Source organism: Aotus nancymaae, unplaced genomic scaffold (assembly GCF_030222135.1).
Source record: "Aotus nancymaae isolate 86718 unplaced genomic scaffold, 86718_ANA_hifiasm-v0.15.2.pri h1tg000007l, whole genome shotgun sequence".
Lineage (NCBI taxonomy): Eukaryota > Metazoa > Chordata > Mammalia > Primates > Aotidae > Aotus > Aotus nancymaae.
The window spans coordinates 55,130,308-55,157,153 of NW_026988418.1; the positions used below are offsets into that span (position 1 = coordinate 55,130,308).

Here is a 26,846-nt window from a genome sequence, read left to right on the forward strand (position 1 = left end):
AACCACTCAGTGATGGCTCTATTCCCTTTTAATGGACTTTGGCGCCTTGGCCCCCTTTCCTTCTTTGACAGCGCTGGTCCTACTCCAGCGCATTCCTCTAGCTAGCAGTGTGTGGAAGTGTGGGTGTAGGGGGCGAAACAGAACTCACTGGCTGAGGGCCGCCTCTCCCTGCAAGTTCACGATCCTGGCAAACGCCAGGGCTTGAAGTTCCGAGTCCCACCGCACCCCACTAGGCCCCACGCCCCCACGCCCCCATGCCCCCTCGGCACGCCGAGGCGCTGCAGCACCGACCGAGTTAAGGCGCGGCGGCCCCCGAGGCTTCTGGAGAAGGATGCGGCCGGGGTCGATGACTCGTAGTAGATCCCTCCGCGCGGAGCTCGGGCCGGCGCTTCTTCCTGCGGGAAACCCCTGGGTGCCCAAGGCGGCGGGGCCGGGGCCGCGGCGACAGCGGGGCGGGGCTTGCGGTGGGAGGAGGCGGCTGAGGCGGAAGGACACACGAGGCTGCTTCGCTGCACACCCGAGAAAGTTTCAGCCAAACTTCGGGCGGCGGCTGAGGCGGCGGCCGAGGAGCAGCGGGCCCGGGGCGAGGGGAGTCCAGGCATTCGCGCCGGGGCTTCGGAGCGCAGCGCCGGGGCCTGAGCTTCTGTAGCAGGAGGAGGGGAGGAGAGAGTGGGGCTCCTCTGTCGGGACCCCCTCCCCATGTGGATCTGCCCAGGCGGCGGCGGCGGCGGAGGAGGCGACCGAGAAGATGCCCGCCCTGCGCCCCGCTCCGCTGTGGGCGCTGCTGGCTTTCTGGCTGTGGCGCGCGGCCCCCGCGCGTGGTGAGTATCGGGCTGAGGGACGCTGTCCGCGGCGCCCGGGGCCGCCACCTGGGGCGACCCTTCTCCCCTCGGTCCTCCTCTGTGCGGGAAGGCCGGGCTCGGCCGCCGGCGCGGAGCGAGGACACTCGCTGGGCTCCCGCGACTTTGGACATCGTCGGGGGCCCCTCCCGTGGCGCCCCCCCCGACCCCCGGGGTTCCCCGCCGCCTTCTGCTCCCCGCGGCTCGGGACCCCTCACACGCCTCCTCGGCCGGAGGGAGGCGGGCAGCGAGTCTCAAACCCTTTTTCCTGGCGCCAGGGTGCAGGGAGGTGGGCAGTTTTGCCCTTCAGGTTCCGCGTTTCCTGGGGTCGAGCGAGAGCCGACGGCGGGCCGCGGAGGGGCTGAGCGAAGGAATGCCAGATTCCGGCGTGGAGAGAGGGGGCTGGGCCGCTGAGCTAAACGGCCTGCACCTTCGCAGCCAGCCTGGGCTTTGCCAGGGGGCGGCACGCGGGCCGGGTGTACGGGCTTGGTTTGGATGGGGACGGAGTTTGGGGCGCGCCTGAGTTTTGACACTCCGACTCGACCGAAAGTCCGGAGGAGCCGGGTGTGCTGCTAGCGTCTTTGAAAGGTGGAGGCAGGAGAAGTAGGGCAACTGGTGTGGCTGCATGCTGAGGCACATGATTTAAAAATCTCAACTGCTGTTATTCTTTCCGAGGCACGGAGCTCTGCTGCAGTTTCAGGCTGTGTCCAGACCCAGGAATGTGGTGCGACGATCACCAACTCCTCCAACCTGGCAGCAGGATTTGCTGCTCCTTTGGCATGGCTGGGGGTGGGGCACGGGCGGGTAAGGAAAAGTGGATACGTTAATTCAAAGGGCTTCCTTAGAAAGCCTCTTTATGGTTGGATATTTCTAACACGGTTGGAGCAAGGAAAGGGAATCGAGTCGTATCGTCTCCATCCCACCCACACTTTTAGATTCTAGATTTCTTCAGATTCGTCAGTGGAAATAACTTGGACTTTGGAGCCCTGGTCTGTAATCCTGGATTCAAATCCAGCTCTGCTGTATGAACTCACCAATAAAATGGGAATGAAATTACGCAGCTAATAGGATTAATTAAAATAATGTATATTAAAGGGATGGCACTCTAAAGGTGTTCAGAAAGTCCTTTCAGGGCCGAAGCTGTGTTTTATTCTTCCTGAAATTGATGCTTACAAGTGTGATGGTGTCTTGTGCATGTTTGTTGAACGAAAAGGAGCCCCTTCTTTTTCTGAGCCTAATCTGAACAAAGATTTTCCCTTCAGCAAAAAACTAGTACATGAACTACATTTTTTTTTTTTTCAAAGAAAAGGTTAGGAAGATGATGAGCTTCAGAAAAATATGGTCTTTGTTCATTGTTAACAGGCTGTCAACATGTCAATCGCAGGTGTTTAAAAAGAGAACAAGGTTATTTATCACCTGAAAACAGTACTGGGTTATTCAGCACCAACTAGATTCTTCTTGGAAAGTTCAAATTTCATGTACCTCTAGGTCACTAAGAATTTCAGAAGTGGACCAGGAGGCTTTGTAGTGATGAAGCAAAGCTGTTGTTTCTGAAACATTTAATAACGAGCATATGATGGTGTTTTTGCTTTTCCTTTTTCTTTGAGAAAAAGCTTTACTTTAAATGTAGCTTTAGAATAGAGAGGAGTATAATCAATGTGACAGTCTGAGGGTCATAATCCTTGGTCTACCATTAACTTGTTTTGGTAAATAACTTAATCTTCATGATCTGTAGTCTCCTCACCTATGAAATGGGATTGAAAAAAATAACCTGCTTTAGAGAATTGTAGGGAATAATAAATATGATTGTAAAGTGATTTACGAAATTAAGTATTAAATAATCTGATGTCAGAAATAGGATTACTCTGACACACAGAGCTGCTTTTATTCTAGGATCTCAGTGCATAAAACTATGCCCTCCATCTCTGCTTTGCTGAGGTGCTGTGAGTATTAGGTAGCTTTTAGGTAGTCAAGTTGAGTGTTAGTGAAGTTGACTCAAAGGGTAGGATTTAGATATTTTGATTTTTAGGCAGGTATTCTTTAGATGCTAAACTACTGCCATAGCAGAGATTTAGAAGCCTGTTTCTTGGTACAAATCTTAAATCTTCTTAGAGTCTAATGTGAAGGCTTCTTGAATCCTCCTAATTTAGTATTGTGTTTTGCTAAGGTGCCAGTTGCAGTGCACCCTTCCAAACTTTCGAGTGTTCCTGTGTTTGGCTTGTGGCCAATTGTTAATTTAAACATCACGGAGTTTCTAAGGCAAGGAGCTGTCAGCCCCTATGTCTGATTGTCTACAGCTATCCAGGACCACCCCCTTGCTCCTTGTTTTCTTTTGCTTTGCAGTGGGAAGTGACTCCCTGATTTTGCTGCCTGCTAATTTCTCAGCTGAATTCTTCTCTTGCTTAAACAAAATCAGAGTAATTTTCTTTCAGATGGAGATGAAATTTACCCTAAAACTATTTTTCCTTTCACTTTTTTCTTGTCTTTTCTACATTATTATTCCTTTTTTTTTGGTGTGGTGGTAGGGGGAGGAGATTGATTATTCTTTTCTCTCTTATTTTTCTGAAGGTTTATATTTAAAAAAATATTTACCCATTACTTCTTGGCATCTCTCTGCTCCATTCCCACTCCACTGCCTCTCCTGTAGGCTTCTGTGGCATAGAGGAGCAACTTTTGGTTCACCTGGATTGTAGTTGCTGGCTTCAGGACCTTTAGAGAATGTTTAAATTCAGTGGGATATGCTTGGATGCTTCAGAGCAGCCTTACAATACATTTTAAAAATATCACACCCACAGAAATTCTATTTTGCCCACAAAATTTGCATTGATCTAGTTCCCACTCTGTGATGCCATTCCTAGTGATCCTCCTCCCTACCCCTTCCATTGTGGTAGAAAAAAGCTCTGTGTCCTGGCTACATCAAAATCTATTAGGGTGAATCTTAGACTCAGCACCCAGGGCTTCTGATAAGGTAGGTTTGAGAATCCACATTTTTTTCAAGGTTTACAGGTGATTCTGACAAGTAACCTGGTTGCAACCTACTGATTAAGTACATTTTTTTTTTTTTTTTTTTTTTTTTTTTTAGCTTTCAGGTGTGTGTATGAGATCTTTCTAAATTTAAGAAATTTTTATAAGGAATGTAACATTAGTCATTCCGGTGTTTAATGCTTCTGACTCAAGGAATTTTTAAATTGCTAACATAAGAGCTGTAGAATAGTGTCATTTCTTCTGTAATCCGGGTACAATGTGTCTGCACTGACTCTTTAGAAGCCTTCATATATTTGGATGATACTATAAATTCTCCACTTCTCATTTTCCCTTTTCTTCTGCTCTTTTTCCTTACCTGTCATTCATATATGTCATTTTTTGACCCTTTATCTATACATCTGCAATGGTTCTAGAGTAAAAAACTGCAAAGTGTGATTTGAATAAGAATATAATAAGGAATTTTGCATCGTTTTCTTTATATTGTGGTCACACTCTGTAGTTACATGCTTCCTTTCTTGATGTCTCAGTCTGAATGCCTAAATTTGAACTATTAGTTTTCCTTCCATCCTTTCCTGATTTTCCTTTTTTTGTTTTCCACCGTTTCTCTGCAAATGACTTGAAACCAAAAGGTCTTCTTTTCTTTGTCAGTCTGCCATATGTGTAGTATTTTGGAAAGATCACTGAACTAGGAGCCAGAAGACCAGAATTCTTCTTCAGGTTTGTTATTGATTGGTTTGGTGACCTTGTAGGAGAGCCACTGTTTTGGTTCTCTATTTTCTAATGTACATTGTCCTTGGTCACAGAGCCAATTAGAGTTGAGACTAGAATTCCTCTCTTCTGGTGTCCACTGCCTTACTCACTCTCCACACTGCTTCCATCTTGTGAACAATGAGCTTATGTACACAAAAACTCTTATAACATCCTCAAGTGCTTATTATTAATGTGTGCATGAGGAAAGAATTGTGTCTTTTCATTTATGTGTTTATTCTAATGCCCACACCCCTACTCCTATACCTGGCATGATGCCTTGGCATCCAGTAGGTACACAATAAATATTTGTTCAGTTGAACAATTACTTTTAGTCATTTTCTTATTTTGGACAACTATAGTACTCTTAGATATTTTAAAAATAGTATTTGCAAAAGTCATGTTTACCTTACATTTGGGGAAAAACCAAATTTTTCCCTTCCCCAGATGTTTCATTTAAACTTGTAATTTTAAATTTCTTTTTGTGTGGGGTTTCTTTCTTTCTTTTTCTGATCACTTCTGCAATTTATAAAGGTCACTTTGACTTTGGAATCTTACTTCAAAGGCACTGGCATCCACCCCCTGCCTCTCACTCAAATTTGCTTCCACTGCTTCCTGTATTACTATATTACTAGACCAGCAATTTCTATTATTTTGTTTAGAATAGCCACACCTTTTTGTAATTTTGTCATTTTGGGACTAGTCATTTTTGGAATACTGTTTTTAAAATTAGAGTTAACTAAGTTTATGTTTCTTTTGATTTTTTTTTTTTTGAGATTTTTCATTGAGTTGGATATTACAAACTTGTACTGGACTGAGAGAATATGTACCTTTAGTAAAGTATATTTGCTTTTTTTTCCCCCCACCAAGAGAGTTCCCTAAACACCCTACTGACAAAAACTAAAGGTAAGATGTGATGAATAAATATTTGAGAGAATCACATGGTGTCGAGTCGTCTCTGCCACAAGGTTTTGTTCCTTGAGGGCCGGGATGGTGCTACACACATTTCTACTTTGTACTACAGAACTTTTCTGGCATGTGCCCCCAGTTCAGAGTCAACTGAGCAGCAGCTCTTAGTCACAGCGTGTGTGACTCCTGCTCTCCCACCTTTAGAAAATTCTGTAGGAGAGGCTGCTGGTGAGTTGAGGTGTGTTTCTATGTTCTTTTTTCCTTTGAAGAGATAGGATCAGTTGAAAGCTGACCCCACCTACAGACTTTTATGCTATCTCTTTTAATTAATTAAGGAGTGGCTGAAATTTTCCTATTTGTTGACTTATGCATTGGCAGGAACTTTAAAATTCATCTAGACTTTTTGTCCATCCCATTCTGGTCAGGAGGTAGCATACCTACTCTCTTCTTGAACATCTCTTGTGGTAGACAGCTCTACCACAGCAGTTTATTCCATCTTCGGCCAGCTCTAATTCTTGGAAAGATCTTCTTATATTCAGCTGTAATCTCTCTCCTCATGACTTGTACTCATTGACATCTACTCAGAAATTTGTCTCAGAGTCCTGAGACCTATGCAGGTGATAGGGACCCAAAGAGGTGCTTATATGTACCCTTTACTGAACTGACACGCAGCCCTCCATAAAAAGGAGTCAAACCCAGTGAGGAGCATGAAGATGACCCTGTCTAGGGTGATTGCTCAGGTAAAGCATCTTAGCCCTGCTTGTTTCATACCTTCCTGCACAGGTGGGCACTGATGGGAGGATAACATTTATCAAGCAGTGTTTCCCTAACCTCTCTTACGATAAGAATAGCTAGGATGTTCTCATGGAGATTCTGATTCAGTGGGTCTGGAATGGCATCTGGGAATTTGTATGTTTAAAAAATAGCCAGGTGATTCTTAACATTAGGAAAGTTTTTGAATCACTGCAGAGCGAATCTGGGAAATCAAGGTTTTTGTGTGTTTCTTTTTGTTTTTTGAGAGTATTAGAGACAGGTTGCTTTGGCTGGGTCCTGTGATCATTTTCCCCCCTTGGAAGTGCCTGTTTCTTGCTAAATGCTTAGCTTACTACAGAGAAGGAAACTGTTGTGGTATAAGGTTATAAAGTTGTTTTGTCTTAAAAGAAATTTGCTAAATCCAGTGTCTTCAGATGTCTCTCTGTGTTGTGTGACTTTGCTGGAAGCCTCCTTATTCCTCCATTAAAATGTTACTTAAGATGATAGAATGCATAGGAGTTCCACAGCATTTTTGATAATCACTAAAGAATTCTGTCTCCAGCCCTTGCGAATGGTGCTTCCTTTGAGGATTTCTGCTTTGTTAGCCCATGAACACATATTTGGTGTCAGCAGTTTCCCTCAGATGTGTTAGCGTGAAGAGATATAAGGGTCATTCATTTCTGGCAGTTATGCTTTTAGGGTATCTGGGCTGCTGCAGCAAATGGAATAAGGAAAGGAAAATAAAGGAGAAATCTAGGGCCTCTGGAGCAGAACAGACAAATCTGCAAGAAGGGGCACAGGATTGCTCCTCTTACAAAGACATTTGATGTTACTGTCATTGATAGGAAGAAGGAAGTGGCTTTAGATCTGAAAGCACATGCTCATGGGCTTGAGACAGGACAAACAGCACTGTTCACTGGTAGTGGCAGGAGGTTTGCCATAAATCTGTTTTTTCTCCTCTCCTCTCCTTTTTGAGGGGAATATTATCTGTATGGCAGAACATACATTGTGGCCTTAAAAAGAAGAGTAAAGCCAAGAAAGGGGGATGATAAAGCCATAACTTGGAGTAAGAACAGCAAAGGAATTATTGTATTAATTTGTGTATGTAAATATATATGTTTCTATGTAATTCACTGGTAAGATCACTAGCCCTTGACTCTAAGATTTACTGTCTTTGTAGCTCTGCTGTCTTACTGGTGTATTGGGGGAGCATTGTGGTGTGTTGTCACACTTAATTTGTATGTTCCCCTTGGCATCATGTGGTAGCAAGTACAGGATATTCTACTCTTCTAGATGTGTGGGAATCATTGACCAAGTAGAAAACGTGGCCCTGCCCCCAAAGAGCTGACATCATCATGAAGACAAGACAGATAAGCACACAATTAGGACTATGAAATAGTTATTTCATCATTTATCTGTGCTCTCTGAAAGCAGTTTCCTGCAGTCAGGGTGACTCAGAGCTGTAGGGTCTTGGGGAGTAAACTTCAGGTCTTAATACCACCAGGGCAAGGTGACCTCCAGCTCACCCTTGCTGGGCTTGTCTGCTGTTGTGAGCTGTCTGCCATTTTCCTCTTCCTATGTTGTAATTTAAAAGTATTAGAACTTGGCTTGGGGAAAAGACAAAGACCCCTTTGTCTGGTGAGGGTGTAAATATAAATTTGGCACATGTTGTGGTGTCTATTATGTCTGTTAGTGGGTTCGTGGCAAGAGAGAGTGCTGTGTTCTTAGTCCTGGATGCCAAGCCTGATCTAGGGCAAGTTATGGTGGAAATACCTTCTTCGGAAGATCCAGTTCTCAGTGGCAGTAGCTGAAGGAACTTCTCATCACAGCCAGGTAGCCATTTAAGTGTGGTGTGGACACACCCAGAGTTGCTGCCGCAGGTGGCATTGATTAATCATACTAATATCTCCCTCACCCTTTTGTACTTGTCTTGGCAAAACCCTGTTCTACTGGCTCCCCAAAAGTTTGGGCTTTGCTAGGTATGATTGAACAATCTCTTGGGGGTTCACCTTATTGTCCCTTGTCCCTCTTGCATTTCTGGCCAGCTACGTCGGTCCAGCCGTGGTACCCTTGGTCTTCTGGCCAGGCAGTGAGGGGCCTGGTTTTTCTTTTCATTGGACTGAAGCACTTGAAGCACCTTTCCCTGGAGGCTTGCCTAGGGCAGTTTCTGGTCTCCAAGTCAGTTCCTTCTGCAGGATACTGGCAGCCGGCAGAACTCTGGGTTCTTTGAATACATCAGCCAAACATCTTGCCAAAATGGACTCATTGCTGCACAAAGACAGGTTGGATCTATGGTGTTGCAGAACCTGTTTCTGGATTAAGAGTAGCTCTCTCACCCTTATATATGTTTATTCATAGGATGAATGTATGTGTGTATTTTGTGAAGTAAGGAAAACATGATGATAATATTGTGGTTGGAGTTAGATATTGTATCCTAAATATGTTGTCTTTTAACAAATAGCATTCCTTTAAAATACAGTTGTGCTTGCTGAATAAGTTGTACAAGAAGCTGTGGTTACATTCTAAAATAAACTGCCTTGTTCTGAGGCAGGCACATTTTAAAATTGTTGTTGGCTTCTTTTTCATCTCTTTTTGTTCTCATCTTTTGTGTGTGTGTGTGTGTGTGTGTGTGTGTGAAGAGTTTGGAAGTTTTTAAGCCTCAAATATTTTCAATTTATTTTAACTGGTACCTAGCAGGGAGAGGTTGTTCTATTGGTATACTTAACCAACATGCAAATAAAAATAACTGAATACTGTTTACTCACTAATCTGTTGAGTTTCTAAGTATGGATAATCACAAAACTAGAAAATACTAATATGTTAACTTTTCTAGATGGTAAATGTGGTAAACTGCAAAGACATTTTATTTTTGTTTAATTCTCTCCTTTCACCTGCTTTGGTCCAGACACCACTGTCAAGACATATTGAAGTTTGAGGACGTGTTTATTTTGGTTATTACTTTTATTATGTCTTTGTTTGCTGTGAATATGGCTTTATTTATTTGCTAGATCTTCTTTAGTTGGAAATATTAAGGGCATTTAGTTTATTACAGCATTTAAAGAACTTGCTAATCTTCATGAAGATTTTTAGGGAAAAAGACTATATCCTGAGAATTGCAAGTCTTTGGCATTATGTTACTATTTAAAGTAAGTAACAATATGTAGTGCCTCCTCTGACATACTTTTTTCTAAGAGAGTTAAGGAAAATGGTTGTAACTAAAAACAAACATTGTAACAGTTTAAGGTAGCTTTACATAGCAACAGAATTATTCCTTATGTTTACACATAATTAACTCATATTTTGAGTTGATTTTCTCTGGCACCTTTACAAGATTTTTTATTTTTGTAATATAAAAAGTAATTATGTTTGAAAAAGTAGTTAAGGATGTTTAAAGAATCTAGAAAAGTGTAAATAAAATGTCTACAATCATGGCACCATTAATTTTTTGGTATACATCTTCGGTTTGTTTTTTTACCCTTAGATTGAGAAAAGCTGTTGATTCATTATCTATCTATCGATCGATCTATTTATAGATCTGTTCATATATAGATAAAGTTTCTGTTCTGCCTTTCTTTAATGATTATAGTTTTTTCATAAATTTAATTTTAATGACTAAATAAAATTCTGATTAATAACATTCTAATTCTAATTAATAGGGTTACTATGTTTTGACCACTCTTCTCTGGTTGCATATTTGGTTGATTCTAGCTCTTTCCCCCCCTATATAAATGATATTATCTTCATACAGAAAGAAATTTCTTCCTTTAGGATTCTTCCAGTACACTAGATTTCCAGAAGAAAAATAGTACATCAAAGAGTGACATTTAAAAATCAGCCAATAGAATTTTTTAAAAACAGGAAAACATAAGAGAAATTCAAGATCTTCAGTAATTCCACCACCTCTAACCAAAGCCCATGGTTAACATTTTGATGCATTTCAAACAGTTTTTTTTTTCTATTATTAAAATTGGGATTTTTAATGTACCTGCAGTTATATTATTTCCTTTTGCCCAACTTAAAATAATATGAACGTTTTCCTACATATGTAAATATCCTTTAAGAGTATGATTTTAATGGCTGCATATTGTTCTATCTTAAGGATGCACTATATTTCATCTAAACTGAAATCTATTTTTAGTTTACAATTTTCATAATTATCAATAATGCTGTAATGAACATGTTTATTCCTAAATCTTAGTAGGAATATTTATTTCCTAACATAAACTCCCAGAAGTCAAATTATTATATCAGAGTATGTACCTCTCTGTGCCTTTATATTGACACTATCAAATTGTTTTTCATATGGTTTGACCAAATTATACTTTCATTAGCAAAATATGAGACCATCAGTGTTTCTAACTATTGTCAATGCATTTGATAAGTGGTAGATATTACTTAATCTTAATTTGCCTCTCTGATTACAGTGATGTTGAATTTTTTTTTAATATCATCAGTGGCATTTGTATTGCCTTTTTTTCTACTTATTTTGGTAAATTATGTCTTTTACTCATTCAGTTATTTTGTTACTGATTTGAGAAAACTCTTTAAATATTAAGTGTTAGTCTTTTGTCTTAAATGTGTCACAATATGTATGGAAATAATTAGCAGTATATAACATCAAATTGCTACCAATGTTGATACAAAAACTGTTCATTTCATAGGTTAATTTTTTTTAACCCTTTGGTTTCTAATGATATTGGTTAATTGTTAACTGGTGTTTTCTGTAGCTACTTTAAAGTTCTAATTTGACTATATCATAAATCAACATGCTTTCGGCTTGAATGTGCCCAGGAAATGTACATTTACTTTAATGCTTAATTTAAAAAATACACTGGAGGAAAGCAGTGTATTCTAGAGTCAAATACATGATTTTGGGTGAGTGAGGAGTAATCTGCTACTGTCCTCCTTTTCTAGATAGCCAAGATTTTTGAAGCGTTTAACATCCCTGCAAGGCAGGACTAATGCTATGTCCACCATGCACTGCTAATTCTGACACTTTGACCTAATGGATAAGCCAGTACAGTGGGTCTAGGCAGTCGCCTTGGTCAGAGAACAAGATGACTAAGATTCTCTTCCCCTTTCCTCACCAAATTGATTAGTTGTAGGACAGAACTGACTGAAGCAACCTGTTGTTTTGGAAACCCATGGACGCCACCTGTTTCTTCCATTTCTCCGTCCAGCCTCCCACTGCCCTAGTGCAGTGCTGTGTGCACAGTGGGTAGGAGATCAATGTTGTTGCTAAAGAATGTTGCAATAAAGAAGAGTAGATTGCTTTTTTTCCAAGCTTGTGTGTTTTTAATGCACCCCACTGCTTTTGACATTCGTTGCTCCAGCTGAACTGCTCTATGCTGAAGCCCTGCAGGTCTCAAGTGTTTGGTTCAGAGTAATTTCAGGCCATATGAATGCTTTCTTAAGTATCATTGGAATTTACTGGGCTGGCTCTCTGCCAGCTATTACCATATTTAGCATGAAGAGACCTGGGGAATGAGGACATTTCTGATCAACCAAGGAAGGAAACCTATTTGAAGGATTGTAACATTTTTTTTTCTTTTTTAAATGGGGTAGTTAGACTGAGACTCAAATTTGTGACCACAAGTTTGTTGACTCAAATTTGTTTCTGTACCCCCTCACAAAACTAATTAACGAATAGGAAAAGAGATTTGATAGTGAAGTTCTTTCACTCTGAAGTCTAATACTCTTTCTGGGAGGAAGTAAGAGAATTATTATGTCCAGACTGTGCACTGAGAGGCTTAACCAGCAGGTGAAGCTGTTGATTGAAAACATAGGTTGATGAGTAGTCTCATTTTTCTCCTTTGAAGCTTTCAGAAGTTTTCTGCTTTGTCCTGGTCTAAATTTATTTTGGCCCAGCCCTTGTCTCCACCCTACATTTCAAACCATTAGTCTTCCCTCTATGGCTTAACATTTCTCTGCCTCAGTTTTTTCCATTTTAAAGATGAAGATAGTCTTTGGAAGGACCAGTAAATACAATTAATATAAAAATTACTTTTATAGAATCAAACAACATCCAACATTTCTATGGAAACATATAGTTTATAGAATATTCTTACACAGTGGTGTCTCCTTTAATCCTCACAAACTTGGTGGGAGTGGAGCCTCCACCAGGATACTGCAGAGGGGGTTAGGTGGCTTGTATACTATTGTTTACCCCTACATAGTGAGTAACAGAGCTGGTACTTAAACTTGATTTTTTTTTTTTTTCCTTGAGACAGAGTTTCACTCTTGTTGCCCAGACTTGGGTGCAATGGTGTGATCTCGGCTCACTGCAACCTGCACCTCCCGAGTTCAAGCAATTATCCTGCTTCAGCCTCCTGAGTAGCTGGGATTACAAGCATGTGCCACCACGTCCGGCTGATTTTTTGTAGTTTTAGTAGAGATGGGATTTCTCCATGTTGATCAGGCTGATCTTGAACTCCTGACCTCAGGTTATCCACTTGCCTCAGCCTCCCAAAGTGCTTGGATTACAGGTGTGAGCCACCGCGCCCGGCCCTTGTGGCTTGATTTTTTAAACATCAAAATTTTTTTTTCTTTTTTTGAGATTTTACTATGTGTCTATCATTCTGCTAGGGGCTTTGCAAATATTGCTTCATTTAATTGATATGACTATCCTTTGGGGTAGACAATATTTTTCTACATTATGAATAAGGAATTTGGAATTTAGGTTCACACCTTTGCATGTTGGCATATGGTTAGTGAGGGGTGTAGCCATGATTCAAACCCCTGTCTGGCTCTAGGGCCGCGGCAGTAAATCATGGTGGTTTATGTACATTCATACATTTAACACTTTGCAACAACCCTAAGACATAGGGGTAGGTATTTGGGGAAACTGAAGCTTCTAACATGCTCAGGATAGTGCAATTAGGAAGTGGCTTAGTTGAGATTCAGAGCTAGATCTGTCTCCACAACCCTCACTCATTCCAGGATACTGCAGATACCTATTTTTTATTATATGTATAACTAAAAATTAATTCAAAAAACTACCTTTTATGACAGGTCAACCAGTTAGGACTCTCTTTTGTATTTTCTGAATATGTAAGAAATGGATAGACATTAGTTGACTGATACATTGATGGCTCTTAACCTTCTATCAGTTGATTTCCATTACCAGGACAAGCAAATATAATTTGGAGGGAAAAGAGGGGTGTTTCTATTAAGGATGAATTTTTAAGCCAAAAAGGGCCACAGTGATGAACTCTTCAGAGGACGGCTCTCAGGAGCAATGGCCCTTCTCCTCTGGGCTCTGCTTAGGGACATTCCTGTTTGTATTTATGGAGATGTCTCTTTGAAAAGCAGATGCCAGCTTTGGTGGGGAGAAGGTTGGAATACATAAAAGCATGGCTCTAAATTTACTAGCCCTGTGTTCTTTGGGCTAGTTTCTGAAGTATGCTGTGTCTCAATTTTATTATTTTTAAAATAAAGATAGTAGCAGTATAGAATTAGAGTTGTTATGAAGATAATATCAGTTCATACATGATAGATTCATTGGACAGTAACAGGCACATAGTAAAAGTGCAGGAAATAGTAGTTATTGTTGGTAGCGGTATTATTTTATGTTGCAGTATAGACTGGCTTCTTGGTGCATTCACTTATTTTTAATCGAAAGTGGATGAGTGATTGGAAACCTTCATGAGGAAATAGGAACATCATCTTTGCAGCATGTGGATTGTTCACTGGTTTCCTGTGATCTAATAAATATTTAAGGGTTTCATATTTGAGTCTGTTCCCTTAATGAGATGCACTTTCAATCTGGGGAGATTTTATCTACAGGCATACCTCATTTTATTGTGCATTCCCTTTTATTGTGTTTCACAGATTTTCTTTTACTTTTTTTTTTTTTTACAAATTGAAGGTTTGTGGTAACCCTATGTCGAGCAAGTGCATTGGCACCATTTTTCCAACAGCATATACTCACTATATGTCCCATGTCAGCATTTTTTAGCAATAAAGTATTTTTAAACTCAGGTGTACACATTATGTTTTAGACATAATGCTGTAGCACACTTAATGGACTACAGTATACTATAAATATGACTTTTGTATGCACTGGGAAACTGAAAAATTTGACTTGCTTTATTGTACTGTTTGCATTATTGTGATGATCTGGAGCTGAAGCCCCAATATCACAGAGGTATGCTTGTATCATGCAAATTGCATTGATAGCTGTTAAATCATTTTCCCATTATTTGTTAACTACACATGTGTGGTTGGGTGTTATGTTTAGTGCAGATATTATGATTTTCTGAGGTACAGCTTTGAGAACAGTATCAAGTCTAACACTCTTGTTCCCAAGTTTCTTCTGATATAACAAACATAATCACATGTCATCCAGTGTCACCATGTAGAATACTAATGTGAAGCCAAAATACTTGATGTTTTAATTAGCCTTAAAGTAGTTAATGAACTATCTTTGTTAGACATTTTCTTATTACAATCTCAGGGCCTCCTGGAGATTTTGGGATCTTGGGCTGGGAACCACCCATCTAATCTATCTTTATTTTTAAGACATCAAAGTGACTGGCCCAGGTACCTAGAGCTGGGTCAGGATTGGGGCCAGAATACAATCTCTTAACTTTTGGTCAAGTGATTTTTCCACTATGTTCACTACTTAAATTATGTATCAATATGTCGACCCTTGGTTTTTGAGGTCTGAAAAGGGTTAGTGCCAGAGTCAACAACAGTAAAGGAGTAGAAAGGGTGTTGGGAGGGGAGAAGTGTGGCTGTATTTAAAATTTCAATTACAGTAGTGAAAATAATTTGTCTGTGAACCTCTGCCCATCCCTGTGGACTTCTCTGTAGTAGTTGAGACAACCCAGCAGGTCTGGTGTCATTAGTGATTCGGAATTAGATTAGCCTGGACTGGTGGAGTTATTTCTCAGAAAAGGGCTTTATATTTTAACATTTGTTTCCCTTGACAGTTTGCTTCTTCTCAAGTTTTGGCAGCCTTGAACAAATGGTTGTCAGGTTTTTATTTTGTTTTGAGAAAAAATTCCAAATTTTATTTTTCAGATTTAATAACTTATCTTCTCCCTACCACTCCCTTCTACTCTCTATAATTATTTCCAAGACTTTATTTTTCCATTGTGGGAACACTATGGAAGGTTTTTTTTTACAGTCTGAGATATTTATAATTGTGTGTAAGCACACAGTTTACAGAAAATATGTGGTCCATATTTTAACTGAAATACCTTTAAAATATTTTCCAATAATTTAAATCTTTCCATAAAAGTAGCTGAAGCTGCTTACGGTAAAAGAGAAGTAGACACGAAGGACAACAGAATTTGGATATAGTTAATATAGATAAATATAAATGTTCCCTTGGAGGAAATGAAAGTATTTGCATGAATACTGACCAAGTCATGCCTCCTTGTTAATAGAGTGAACAAAACAGACAAAAGTTTCTGTTTTCCTGGAGTTTATATGAGTATCAGTAGCTTCCGTATTCTGAGGGTTTATTATATGACAGATGCTTGGGGAGAAAATACTTTACCTGTTTCCTTTAGTCCTTAAAATAGATGTTAGGATTCTTGTTTACAGAAAAGTTAAGGAATGTTCATCCAGATTACCTAGCCAGTCATTTGTATAGAGCAGCCACTGGAACCCCTCTTTCCTGATCCAAAGCCAACATACTTAACCACAATAAATGTTGCCATTGTCTGACAGAATCCTGTAGTCCCTTAAATAATGTAATTTTTTTATTTAATATAAACATTTGTGCACTAAACTGATTTACATTTTACTATTTCAAACAATATTTTAATTCTGAATGAACATTTGCACAATAGAATAATCTAAATTGCAAAATTCTATTTTGAAGAGTTGTGGTTCTTTTAAATCTTTTTGTAACTAGGGAGAAAAATGGATTTATGTTTGTCATAATCCAAGGAAAATTGCTTAGCATTCTTTCCTGTTACTTTTTGATCCCAAAAGAAATTCTTTAGTAGATTAAGACCAGGAATGAATGTGTAGATTTTTTTTTATAAAAAAATTTAGAGAGATTTAAACTAGCGATTCAGAGTCAGATTTATGTTCAGAAATGTTTGATGTCAGCTGTTTTAGTTACAAATACCTTTTTCTTGACTCTATAGTTATATTCTTATTGTACCATTTTGAAAGTGATGTAAGAGACCATGCAAAATGATTGGAATGCCTCAGCATCTGAACATGGAAATAGCCAATTATTAAAATTACCCAGTACTAACCTGTCTTGGCCTGGGAACTATGGAATTAACTGTGGGTAGCATTTCTACACATATCATTATAGAACAAGCATAAAGATAACTTTGTTTTTTCTTTTCTATGGATGTTTCTCTTATTACCATCTCTTTTGTTACTAAAAATTGGTGGTCATCTGTACTAATAGATAAGTGTGCTTGACACCAATACCTCATCTCAGATTATCCCTGCTATTTTAAAATATAGTCTTTCACCTGCATGCTCAGACATGTGGGTTCTTTCAGACATACTGGACTTCCTCCTTAGGTTTTCGTTATGTTAGTCAACAGTTGAATGACAAAGGAGAGGGTGTCAAGGGATGTTAAAGATGGTAAAGGAGATAGGGGAGAGTAAACATTATTTATTTTTAATTATCTCTCAGAATGACTTTTAGATACCCTTCCCTACTACATTTTTGTTTTTGCTTTAGCATAGCTGGTGAGTTTTGGAATCAGAGAGACTGGGCTCTGATTTGTACTAGCTAAGAATATTAGACAAGCCACTTAACTTCTTTAAGTTTCAGTTCCCTTATTTATATAATGGGAATAATAGTAATATCTAACTTGCAGGATTGTTTGTAAAGGTTGAAAGCAACATAGTTAATTGTGCTTGTGTGGTTCTGGGCTCAAAATAGGCACCCAAGTGTAGGGGCCCCGAATTTTAAAGTTCATGACTTTCATGGTAATTCCTCCTTTGGAATATATAGTCTGGGGACATTTGTCTCTGGACCTTCTTGTTTCAGTTTCTTTTAATGACTCCCTTTAGGCTCTGCTCCACTGCCAAGGCAAGATTATGGATCACCTAAAAAGTAGACTAAAAGTACTTTTGTCTAGCAATTTCAAGTTTGTAGATTAACTGTGGATCAAAAACTTTTAAAAATCTTTTGTGTGGTCATAGTTTGTAGTGTCTTGTACGTCTTATCTCAGAAGCAATTGATTCATAGAAAAAATTATTTAGGATTTCAGATTAAAGCTGAAGAGCTCTTTCAATAAGGAGGAACTTATTTGGTTGGATTATTTGTTTCTATCTTTCACCCCTGAGTCTTCATGGAAATCAGGTTTGAAATGTTAGAAGCAGTTGGTTTTCAGCATTGGGAAAGCTTATCTAATCAGGCATGTGAAGTGGCCTATGTCAGATTTCTGGGCTAGAGAAGGCTAGGGGAGGTTGAGGAGATTATTGTACTTGTAATTCCTGAGCATGGTTGAGACGCAGGGAGAGGAGTATGGAAACTGTTTTAAAAAAACTGTTGAAGTTAATGCATTCCTGAGTGGATTTGCAAAACAGAACAAAACAAAAAGTTGGTGAAGTTGGTTACACTGCTCTAACAACATATACTTATCACCCCCATTTGGGCTGCAGGAATGGATCTAATAATAATATAAGTGTTTGTGATCTAATTTGAATCATGTAATCATTTATCATTTCTGGGTTAGATGGCAAGGATTTTCTGTTTCACAGATTTTTAGGCTGGGAATTGTACTATTATAAAATAATATTTTACATTAAATAATGCTTTCCAGGTTGTAATCACCTTAATGATTATAGTCTTATTTGAGCCACTAATGAACTCTGCTAAGAATGGAGGGCTGGTTACATCATTTTAGTTTTACAGATGAGAATAATCAGTCTCAAATAGCTTAAGGAAATTCCTTTAGACCATATGGTTAGTATATGGAAAAGCCAGAGCTAGAACCCAGGTTCTGATTTCCAGAGTAGTTCTTATTTCATTATACCACATAACTTTATAATGTCCCTAAATTTGAATTTCATTCCTCATAATGCAAAAGGATTCTCGTTTCTGTTTGCTTAGCTGTTTCAGAACATGACAGTAGTGAAGCAGAATTTGAATATTCTTTCCCCAGATGGGTGAGTTAGCTTTTCTTAAAGCTATTCTGTGCTTGCATTGTTAATCAGTTGTCCCTGTTTCCTAGACAGGATGTTGATCCAAAGTGAAATAGGCAGGAATATGTGGCTGACTCAGCTTAACTCATCACAGCTTTCATATGTCCTGCCAGTGGGTCTATAATGTCACCTCATTTACAGGCATTTTTAATTCTCTGATGTCTATTTCTTAGTATTTTTCCTCAGCTATTTTTAATGTCGCAAGACATAGTTCTTCCTGAGTGGCCTGAAGTGATTTTGTGGCTCTTTAAAGCTTCCTTAAGGTTTCTCAGCAGCATACAACATAGGCTATTTCTAAATGTATTTTTATTTCCTAGCTCCTGGCATTTCTCACCTTATCATTATAACTTGAAAATTAAACAGAATACAAATTGTGTACACAGATGGGTGTGTCAGTATTGCACTGTCACTTATGTAAGTGGAGTTTAGCATTTCTTCTTTCCTTTTAATCAAAATGAGGAAATAGAAAATGTTTTGTTATGGTAGTTTTACACATACACCCACAAGGAAATGTGTATCTAGAGTCTATGGGAACTGTAACTGATACATTTCAGGGAAGAAAATGTATGATGGCTATAATGTTAAGTCTGTTAAAAGGTTTTGAGGAAAGAAAAATTAACAAACTCACACTTTACACTTTATTGTAGCCTAGCCTCTGCCTTGTTTACATCTATATGATAATGAAGCCGTACTTGTCTTTCCACAACAGTGTATTTCACAAGTTGTACCTTTTGTTTAAGGGACCCTTCAACAAAATGCCAAGTGGATCATTTTGACTCTCACAGCAGTCCAACTGGATGTTTGACCATGCCCCGTGGTAGTGGAGAGCTTCTTCTCTGAAGGCCATTTTTATCTAGCACATCATGGCTATACACCTCTTTCCCTAGGAATAATTTGGCAGTTTTATGTCGTAAGAGGTGAGACTCACCATTCTCCCCCATCCTGAGAAGCGCTTTGATGCAGGGCTGCTCCTGAGGTACATCGATTATCCAAAATACGTATAATTTTTTCATAGAAAATTGTTGGCCGGGCGCGGTGGCTCAAGCCTGTAATCCCAGCACTTTGGGAGGCCGAGGCGGGTGGATCACGAGGTCAAGAGATCGAGACCATCCTGGTCAATATTGTGAAACCCCGTCTCTACTAATACAAAAAAATTAGCTGGGCACGGTGGCGCGTGCCTGTAATCCCAGCTACTCAAGAGGCTGAGGCAGGAGAATTGCCTGAACCCAGGAGGCGGAGGTTGCGGTGAGCCGAGATCAGGCCATTGCACTCCAGCCTGGGTAACGAGAGCGAAACTCCGTCTCAAAAAAAGAAAATTGTTTATGTATTATAATTTTTGTTCAAGACAGATTGAAATTAATATATTTCTTACATTCACTTCATTAAATGAATATTGATGGTTTTGGTAAAATCTTAAATTTCAAATTCAAAAATGTTACTATCTCAATTAAACATCTCTAATTTAACTCTGTGTATATGTGTGTGTTGGGAGGAGGAATAGACCTTGGAATTGTTTTTTGAAAACTTTTTTATAATAGTGCCTAATCTCAGTTGGCAAGGAATAGCTGTCCAGAATGCTGCATAGGTCTAGTGAAAAGATTTAGGGAAGTTGTAACTAGTTCAATAACCATCTGTGGAGTGACATAGATTGACACACCCAATTACACAAGACCTGAGTCTGAGAACTGTTGATGTGCAATCATCCCATCAGCATCTGCTCGTCATTATCAACAACAATAATGGCTCAACTATTTCTTTGAGGCCACATGAAAAGACAGTGTACCCATAGCAAAGGATAAGTCAGACCTCACAAAAACATAGTCCTCTGCATTCCCTTGTTCCCAAACTTCTTTTTAAACATAACCTTTTGCGAAGTTTTGAAATAATTCATTTTACATTTTCTTTTTATGAATTTTTCTGCTTAAATACCATGTCTTTCTGACTGAAATACTTACCAAAACCAGGAAGGGCCAGTGTACTGTGGGTCATTTTTCTAACTCATCTCTTTGTCATTTGAAGCCTTCTGTGGCTTCATGCTGCTTTATGTGTATGTAAATATTCAGTATCTTTTCTAGTTTACACTTTTGTCACAACTGCTATTAAGCCACCTATGAACACATTCTAATATAAATTATTTTGGCCACTGTGAGTGGGAGGGGAAGAATGAGTTCACAGGGATAAATTTACTTGTTGAGGAGATAATATATGATAGTTTGAAAAACACATCTGTGTATATTGTATCTTTTATAGAGACAAGTCCATGTTTTTATTTGTAGAGACTGAGACAGAGACCCTGTGAGAGCTAATGCAGAGTCACATGACTCCAAAGCCAGGTCTTCTGTCTGCTCCTGTTATAGCTGGATCGTTATTCATTGGCAGAAATAAGGAATCTTCTTATTTTTGAAAGGCACCCCTTTGCCCTTGGAAGGGACATTTAGAAATCCTTTCCAGAATAGAAAGAAGATAGTTATATTTTCCTGCCTTTTGATAAAAATGAATGTGTTTTTTTCTAAATTTTGTTGTGCTTGACTAGAGTCTGATTAAGGTATCTTTTGGGAAATGAAGTTTCTGTAGAAATTACGGGGTTCAATCTAGTGATACAAATATGTGGTGTTTGATTTATCAACATATTATAAACCTTAACTTTGGAGTTTTAATATCTGGTTATTTTTAATATCTGGATATCTTCTTTCTGAAGTGTATGTACACAAAATTGATGCTAAATAAGGTCTTGTTGTTTTGGCAGATAGTCAAATGCAAGGTATTGATAGATGAATATTGTTATAACTTTGGTTCAAAGTTGCTGCATGCAGATTGGCTGTGGGATCTTGTTCATTTTTTGAGAACTAATGTAGAGTTTGAAAAAGCACCCTGAGCCTGCATTCCAGAAGTTCTGATATGGACAGTGTGAGCCAGGGAATGTGCTTAGATTAAAAGATCATTTGACAAATAGGTTTTGCATTTTTTTTAGGAATTAGGCTTTGTGCTGAATATTAGAGTGGCTGTTTCAGAGAGTCTCTGTCTATTAGGGTTTATGGGTGCACTAAAGAGAAGCTGAGAGGAGAAGCAATTCTTGGTAACTTCCTTGGAAGTTGCAGCTAACTCTGAAAAGTCTGGGTTAAACTGGGTAAGTGACTAATTCCTAGGATCAATAAACTTTGCAGGAGTCCCTTTGACTGTACATATATCTCCCTGGAATTGCTATTAGTCCCTAAATCATCACAGTTTGCAATGCTGGTTTTCAAACTTGAGTGCACATCAAGTTTTGAAGGACTTTTTAGAAAAAAGATTGCTGGGCTCACCCCCTCAGTTTCTGATCTGGTAGGTCTGGAGTGGGACCTGGTAAATTGCATTTCTAAAAGGTGTCCAGGTAATACTACTGCTGTTTTGGGAAGTACACTTTGAGAGCCACTGGCTTATAACAACTTCAAGGTGTTTGAATTTTGGGGCAGGGGTGCTATGCAGATGTGGCTGGGATCCCTTCACAGCACCTCCACTGCATAGAGGTGGGCCTCCAGATGTTTTCATTCATTCAGCAAATATATGTACCTATTATGTGCCGGGCACTGCTTAAGTTGCTAGGGAATATTGTGAAGAAAGTTGACAAAACCCCTTTTTTTGGTCGAACTTCAATGAGCATAGTCCTGGATTAACCTGACAACAGTCCTACTGGTTATTGATGCTTATAGGAGAGCCTGTTCCTTTTTTTCTAGCTTTCTCCCACTTATTTTACTTTCTTTTGGAATCCTTGAATTTAATAATAATGATATTGATGTTATTAGTCATCATCATAACTTTTTATTGAGTGTGTATTTTGTGTCACAGTGTGGCTAAGTGCTTTACATACATTATCTCATCTAATCCTTAGAAAAAACCCTGGTGTTTTAGTCTTTATTTAAAATACGTACTTTGGAAACATTGGTAATTTACCCAAGATTATGCAGCTAGTTAAAAGTGTCCTGGGGCTGGGCTTGGTGGCTCACACCTGTAATCCCAGTGCTTTGGGAGTCTGAGGCAGGAGGATCGCTTGAACACAGGAGTTTAAGACTAGCCTGGGAAACATAGCAAGACTCCATCCCTACAGAAAAATAAAAAAATTAGCCAAGTGTGGTGGTGCACACCTGTGGTCCCAGCTACTTGGGAGGCTGAGACAGCAGGATCGCTTGAGCCCCAGAGGTTGATGCTGCAGTGAGCCATGATCGTGCCATGGCACATCCATTTGAGTGACAGAACAAGACCCTGTCTCCAAAAAAAAAAAAAAGGGTTGGTCTGTCTGATTGCAAAGCCACATTCTTTACTGCATGCTTTAGTCCAGTGTTTTTCAAACTGCAGATTATGACCGTAAGTGGGTCATGAAGCCAATTTGGTGGGTCTCCAACAGCACTTTGGGGGGAAAAAAGGGTAGATTAGTGAGTTCACATAGTATGCATAAGCATTGTTTCTTGAAATTTTTGTTTTTGCTATGCACATATATATGTGAATATTCAGGTCTGGTACAAGATATGTTTCTCACTGTACATCACAGTAAAACATGTTTGTAAGCTTATGTTTTCTTGGCTCTGGGATCATAGGTCATCTAACCATTTTTTAAAAGCAGATTACAAACTGTAGGCCTTAGAAAGGTAAGTAATTTTTCAGCCGGTTTTGGTGGCTCATGCCTGTAATCTCAGCCTTGGGAGGCCGAGGTGGATGGATCATCTGAGGTCAAGAGTTTGAGACCAGCCTAGCCAACATGGTGAAACTCCATCATGGTGCTGTGCACCTGTAATTCCAGCTACTTGGGAGGCTGAGGCAGGAGAATTGCTTGAACCCAGGAGGCAGAGGTTGTAGTGAGCCAAGATCGTACCATTGCACTCCAGCCTGGGCAAATAGAGACTCTGTCTCAAAAAAAAAAAGGAAAGGTAAGTAATTTTTCAAGAGCACAAAAATAGTGACAGTACAAAGACAAGATGACTTTTTTTTTTTTTTTTTTTGAGACAGAGTCTCACTCTCTCACCTAGACTGGAGTGCAGTGGTATGATCTTGGCTCACCACAACCTCCACCTCCTAGGCTCAAGCAATTCTTCCTCCTTAGCCTCCCGAGTAGCCAGGATTACAGGTGTGTGCCACTACCACCTAGCTAATTTTTTTTGTATTTTTACTAGAGATGTGGTTTCACCGTGTTGGCCAGGCTGGACTTGAACTGCTGACCTCAAATGATCCACCCGCCTCGGCCTCCCAAAGTGCTGGGATTATAGGTGTTAGCCACTGTACCAGGCCAGATGTCTGACTTTTTAGCCCTTGGTCCACTGCTTTATCCTTCACACCATACCACTTCCTTAGAAGTGCGCCTGGGAATGCCTGCAAATTGAATTTTATCTTTCCACATGATGGCAGATATGCTACGAAACCTTTTGGGATGTTGGTGAAACCTGAAAAGGGAAGTTGAATCTCAGCCTGCTCTGAGTAGGTGAAAATTCTTCCTTGGAGCCCACAAAGTCTGCAGATAAAGATGTTACATTTCTTCTGTTAATTCTGCTATGCTTGAAGGAAAGAGGGTAATAATTTTAATAGTGCCAAGCTGTAAGCATGTTGCATATATTAACTTGTTTAACTACTAATTATTTTGATAGAGTGGCCATGCCTGGGATATGACCTCAGCTGTTTTGAGTAAGAAGGGGCATCCTATCAGTGTGACTTATGACTTCTCTGTACTCTCCCCGGTTCCTCATTTTGTTCCTGCTGAGTTCAGAGCTATTTTCCTCATAGTCTGGCTTACCTGTGGATGTTTTCAGCTTCATTTTCTTTTACTAGATTAAATATCTTCATTAGGTAGGTGATTCTGGTTTCTGTTACTTTTTCCTTAAAATTAGTATATTGCTGATTTGGATCAGGGGCCGAGCTGTAGATTGTCAGCATGGTCACAGCATGGTGATGATACATGTTGGTCCCCCATGCAGAATGCTACCCCAAGCACTTTAGCCAAAGGAGCTCTACAGTCTGTCCAGGAGTACTGGGGGACACTGATAATAACCTGAGAACCCTTACAGAGTCTTCCCGAAAGTGCCCTTTCACATTATATAAACAGACCATGGGAAACCGAGGGAATGCAAAGTCAAGGCCTCATCAGAGATTGGGAAAGGAGGCTGAGATTGGTGGAGAGGAGTGGCTGTTACATTCTCATTAGAAGAATGACATGTGCAGGGCCATGAAGCAGCTGGAGATGGGATGAAAGACTTAACTTGTGAATCACAAAATTTGAGTAGGAAGGAGCCGAAAAGGCCTGGAAGAGTCAAGTGATTAGCACTTGGTCAGATGACTAGATGATAGGGAGCCAGGCATAGAACCCAGAACCCAGGCCATCATTTTGTGGCCTCTTTTATCCTAAAGACATGTTAGCTACAGGTGTCTTGCAAAGTACCTGATTATAGAGAAAAATGAATGTCACTTACTCTAGAGTGAGTGAAATAGAGATGCCAGAAAGATATACCAGGTTTATCCAGTTTCTTTGCATTTTTCTGGCATAGTGTATATGAGGTTATATATATCCTACTTTGTGAAATCTGGGGGTAAAGCAGGACCCTTCAAACCTTTTAAAAATATATGCCCCAAGAAAAACCTTTTTTAAGCATGAACCCTTCCTCCTATAAGTAAATATTTATATAAATGTCCAACTATTAAACCATATATGCATATGTTAACTCTAAGTAAAGCTTAATTATATGTTTTTTAGACCATAAATATGGAGATGTTTTAAAATTTCTTCCAGTGCCCCAGTGGATGGTCTTACACCTCCCCCACCTCTGGGATACACACACCTAATTTTGCAGACCACTGGTCCAGAATGTAAATTGAAGAGCTTAATGTCTAAGCTATCTGTTCTTTTGTTAGTAGATTATCTTTTACTCCCCATGTTTCTAATATCCCTTTGCAAAATAATTTTGAGTTAAAGTTGTCAATTAAAAAGCTGTATCTTCAAGGTAGAAAAGATATGGATAGAAGATATATGTGAATTAAGTTGTATCTCTCCTTGGGAAGGAATACAGTTTTTGATCTAAGGAGACTTAACCCTCTCTTTCATTGTCAGGTTGGTGTAAGTAAAAATCCTTGTTTTGAAGTTATTAAGCCTTGCCATCCCACCATGTGGTGATTAGGTTGATTCATAATCTAGTTAGGGCTTGGTAAAGATTGCTTTTTTTTTTTTTTTTAATTCTTTCAGCCTTAACTAGCTAGCAAGCAAGCTAGAAATGACAGAGCAGTAGAATGGGTAACCTACCAGACTGTCGTACAGGACCTTGTTGAATGATGCTGGTAGCATGCCAGGGTTGCGGATTTGATGTGGGCCTTCTGTAGTATCATCCAAATTTGAGCAGTTCATGTAACTAAAAGTGAGAAAAATAAAGTAGACAGTTTATTTCATTTTGGACTTTGGAAGCCCAGGACTGTGGGGATTAGTTAAGACAGTGATTCACTGAGCAAATGCAGTGAAAGACTCTTTCGATAATTGGAAGAATTTCAATTTTTGCAATAAAATAGGAATAACACTCATTATCATTTGGGGAGAGACTCTGGGGAGGGATAAAGCTCTGGCTTCATAGTCAAACCAGACCTACTCAAGGACAAGCATATTAGATATGTAGGTGTTTCCAAATATTTTTTTCAGTTATGGGGATGCAAATCATTTAAATAGTAGAGTAACTTAGTTCATTACTGTTACTGGAAAAACAAGTTTAACCAAGCACATATCCTACTGAGGGTGAGTCAACAGTGTCATTTTAACAGAAGAAGGACAGTACATTAAGTGAGTTATTCCAAGTCCTGTGGTTTTCCTACAGCTGAGCAAAGACAGCTGTTCTTTCAGAAGTGGGTCTTAGATACACAAAAAGAAGTTGCCCATCTCCTTTCTTTCTTGATTATAGCCTTTTAGTTTTCTTTTTGTGTGAGACATTTCAAAAATTCATTTCCTCCTTAGATTTCTATCACCAAATACCCTGAATTTTGACAGAGTATTTATTTATAGAGTATATTATTTATTATACACCTATTGTAGTTTAAAACTTTATTTTAATTCTATGTTTGCTGTATGTGTCAGATATTCTTTTAAAAATGTCAAGAAAACAGAGGTGTGATCTTTTTTAACATGTCATTATTTTCTATAGTTATTTAGTGGTGTGGACATGGAAGAAGGTGGTATTTTGTGGGACAGTATACCAAACTTAGTGATAAAATTTATACTTTCAATTTTGGAGGACAAAGTCTTGTTGTATTCTCAGCCTTGTGGATGAGACAGTGCTGTGAGCTGTTTGAGGTTTCCTAAATTGGGATTCAACATCATGAAGGGTATGTGTCTGGATAGTTTATTTCTTGGTTTGGGAAGGGGAGTTTTTGTCTTTTTTTTCCCCTCTAAGTTGATTTCTTTAGTTGGAGAGAAGCAGACCAGATGAAGAAAATATTACGTCTCTAATGGCCTTTTTGGTTTGCCACATTAGTTATTACCTGTCT

At 39.3% G+C, this 26,846-nt stretch overlaps 1 protein-coding gene across 2 annotated transcripts in view; it reads left to right on the forward strand.

Moving 5' to 3' along the window:
* The first annotated feature begins 498 nt into the window (after positions 1–498).
* The window catches only part of NOTCH2 (notch receptor 2), a 159,410-nt gene continuing 133,062 nt past the window's right edge, over positions 499–26,846 (forward strand). The window contains exon 1 of one of the 2 annotated variants that reach the window (XM_012458827.3): positions 499–821. In XM_012458827.3, coding sequence (XP_012314250.2) covers positions 749–821 — 73 coding nt within the window. In that variant the 5' untranslated portion in view covers positions 499–748. The remainder of the gene's footprint in view (positions 822–26,846) is intronic. The other variant, XM_064372641.1, reaches the window with a different exon arrangement.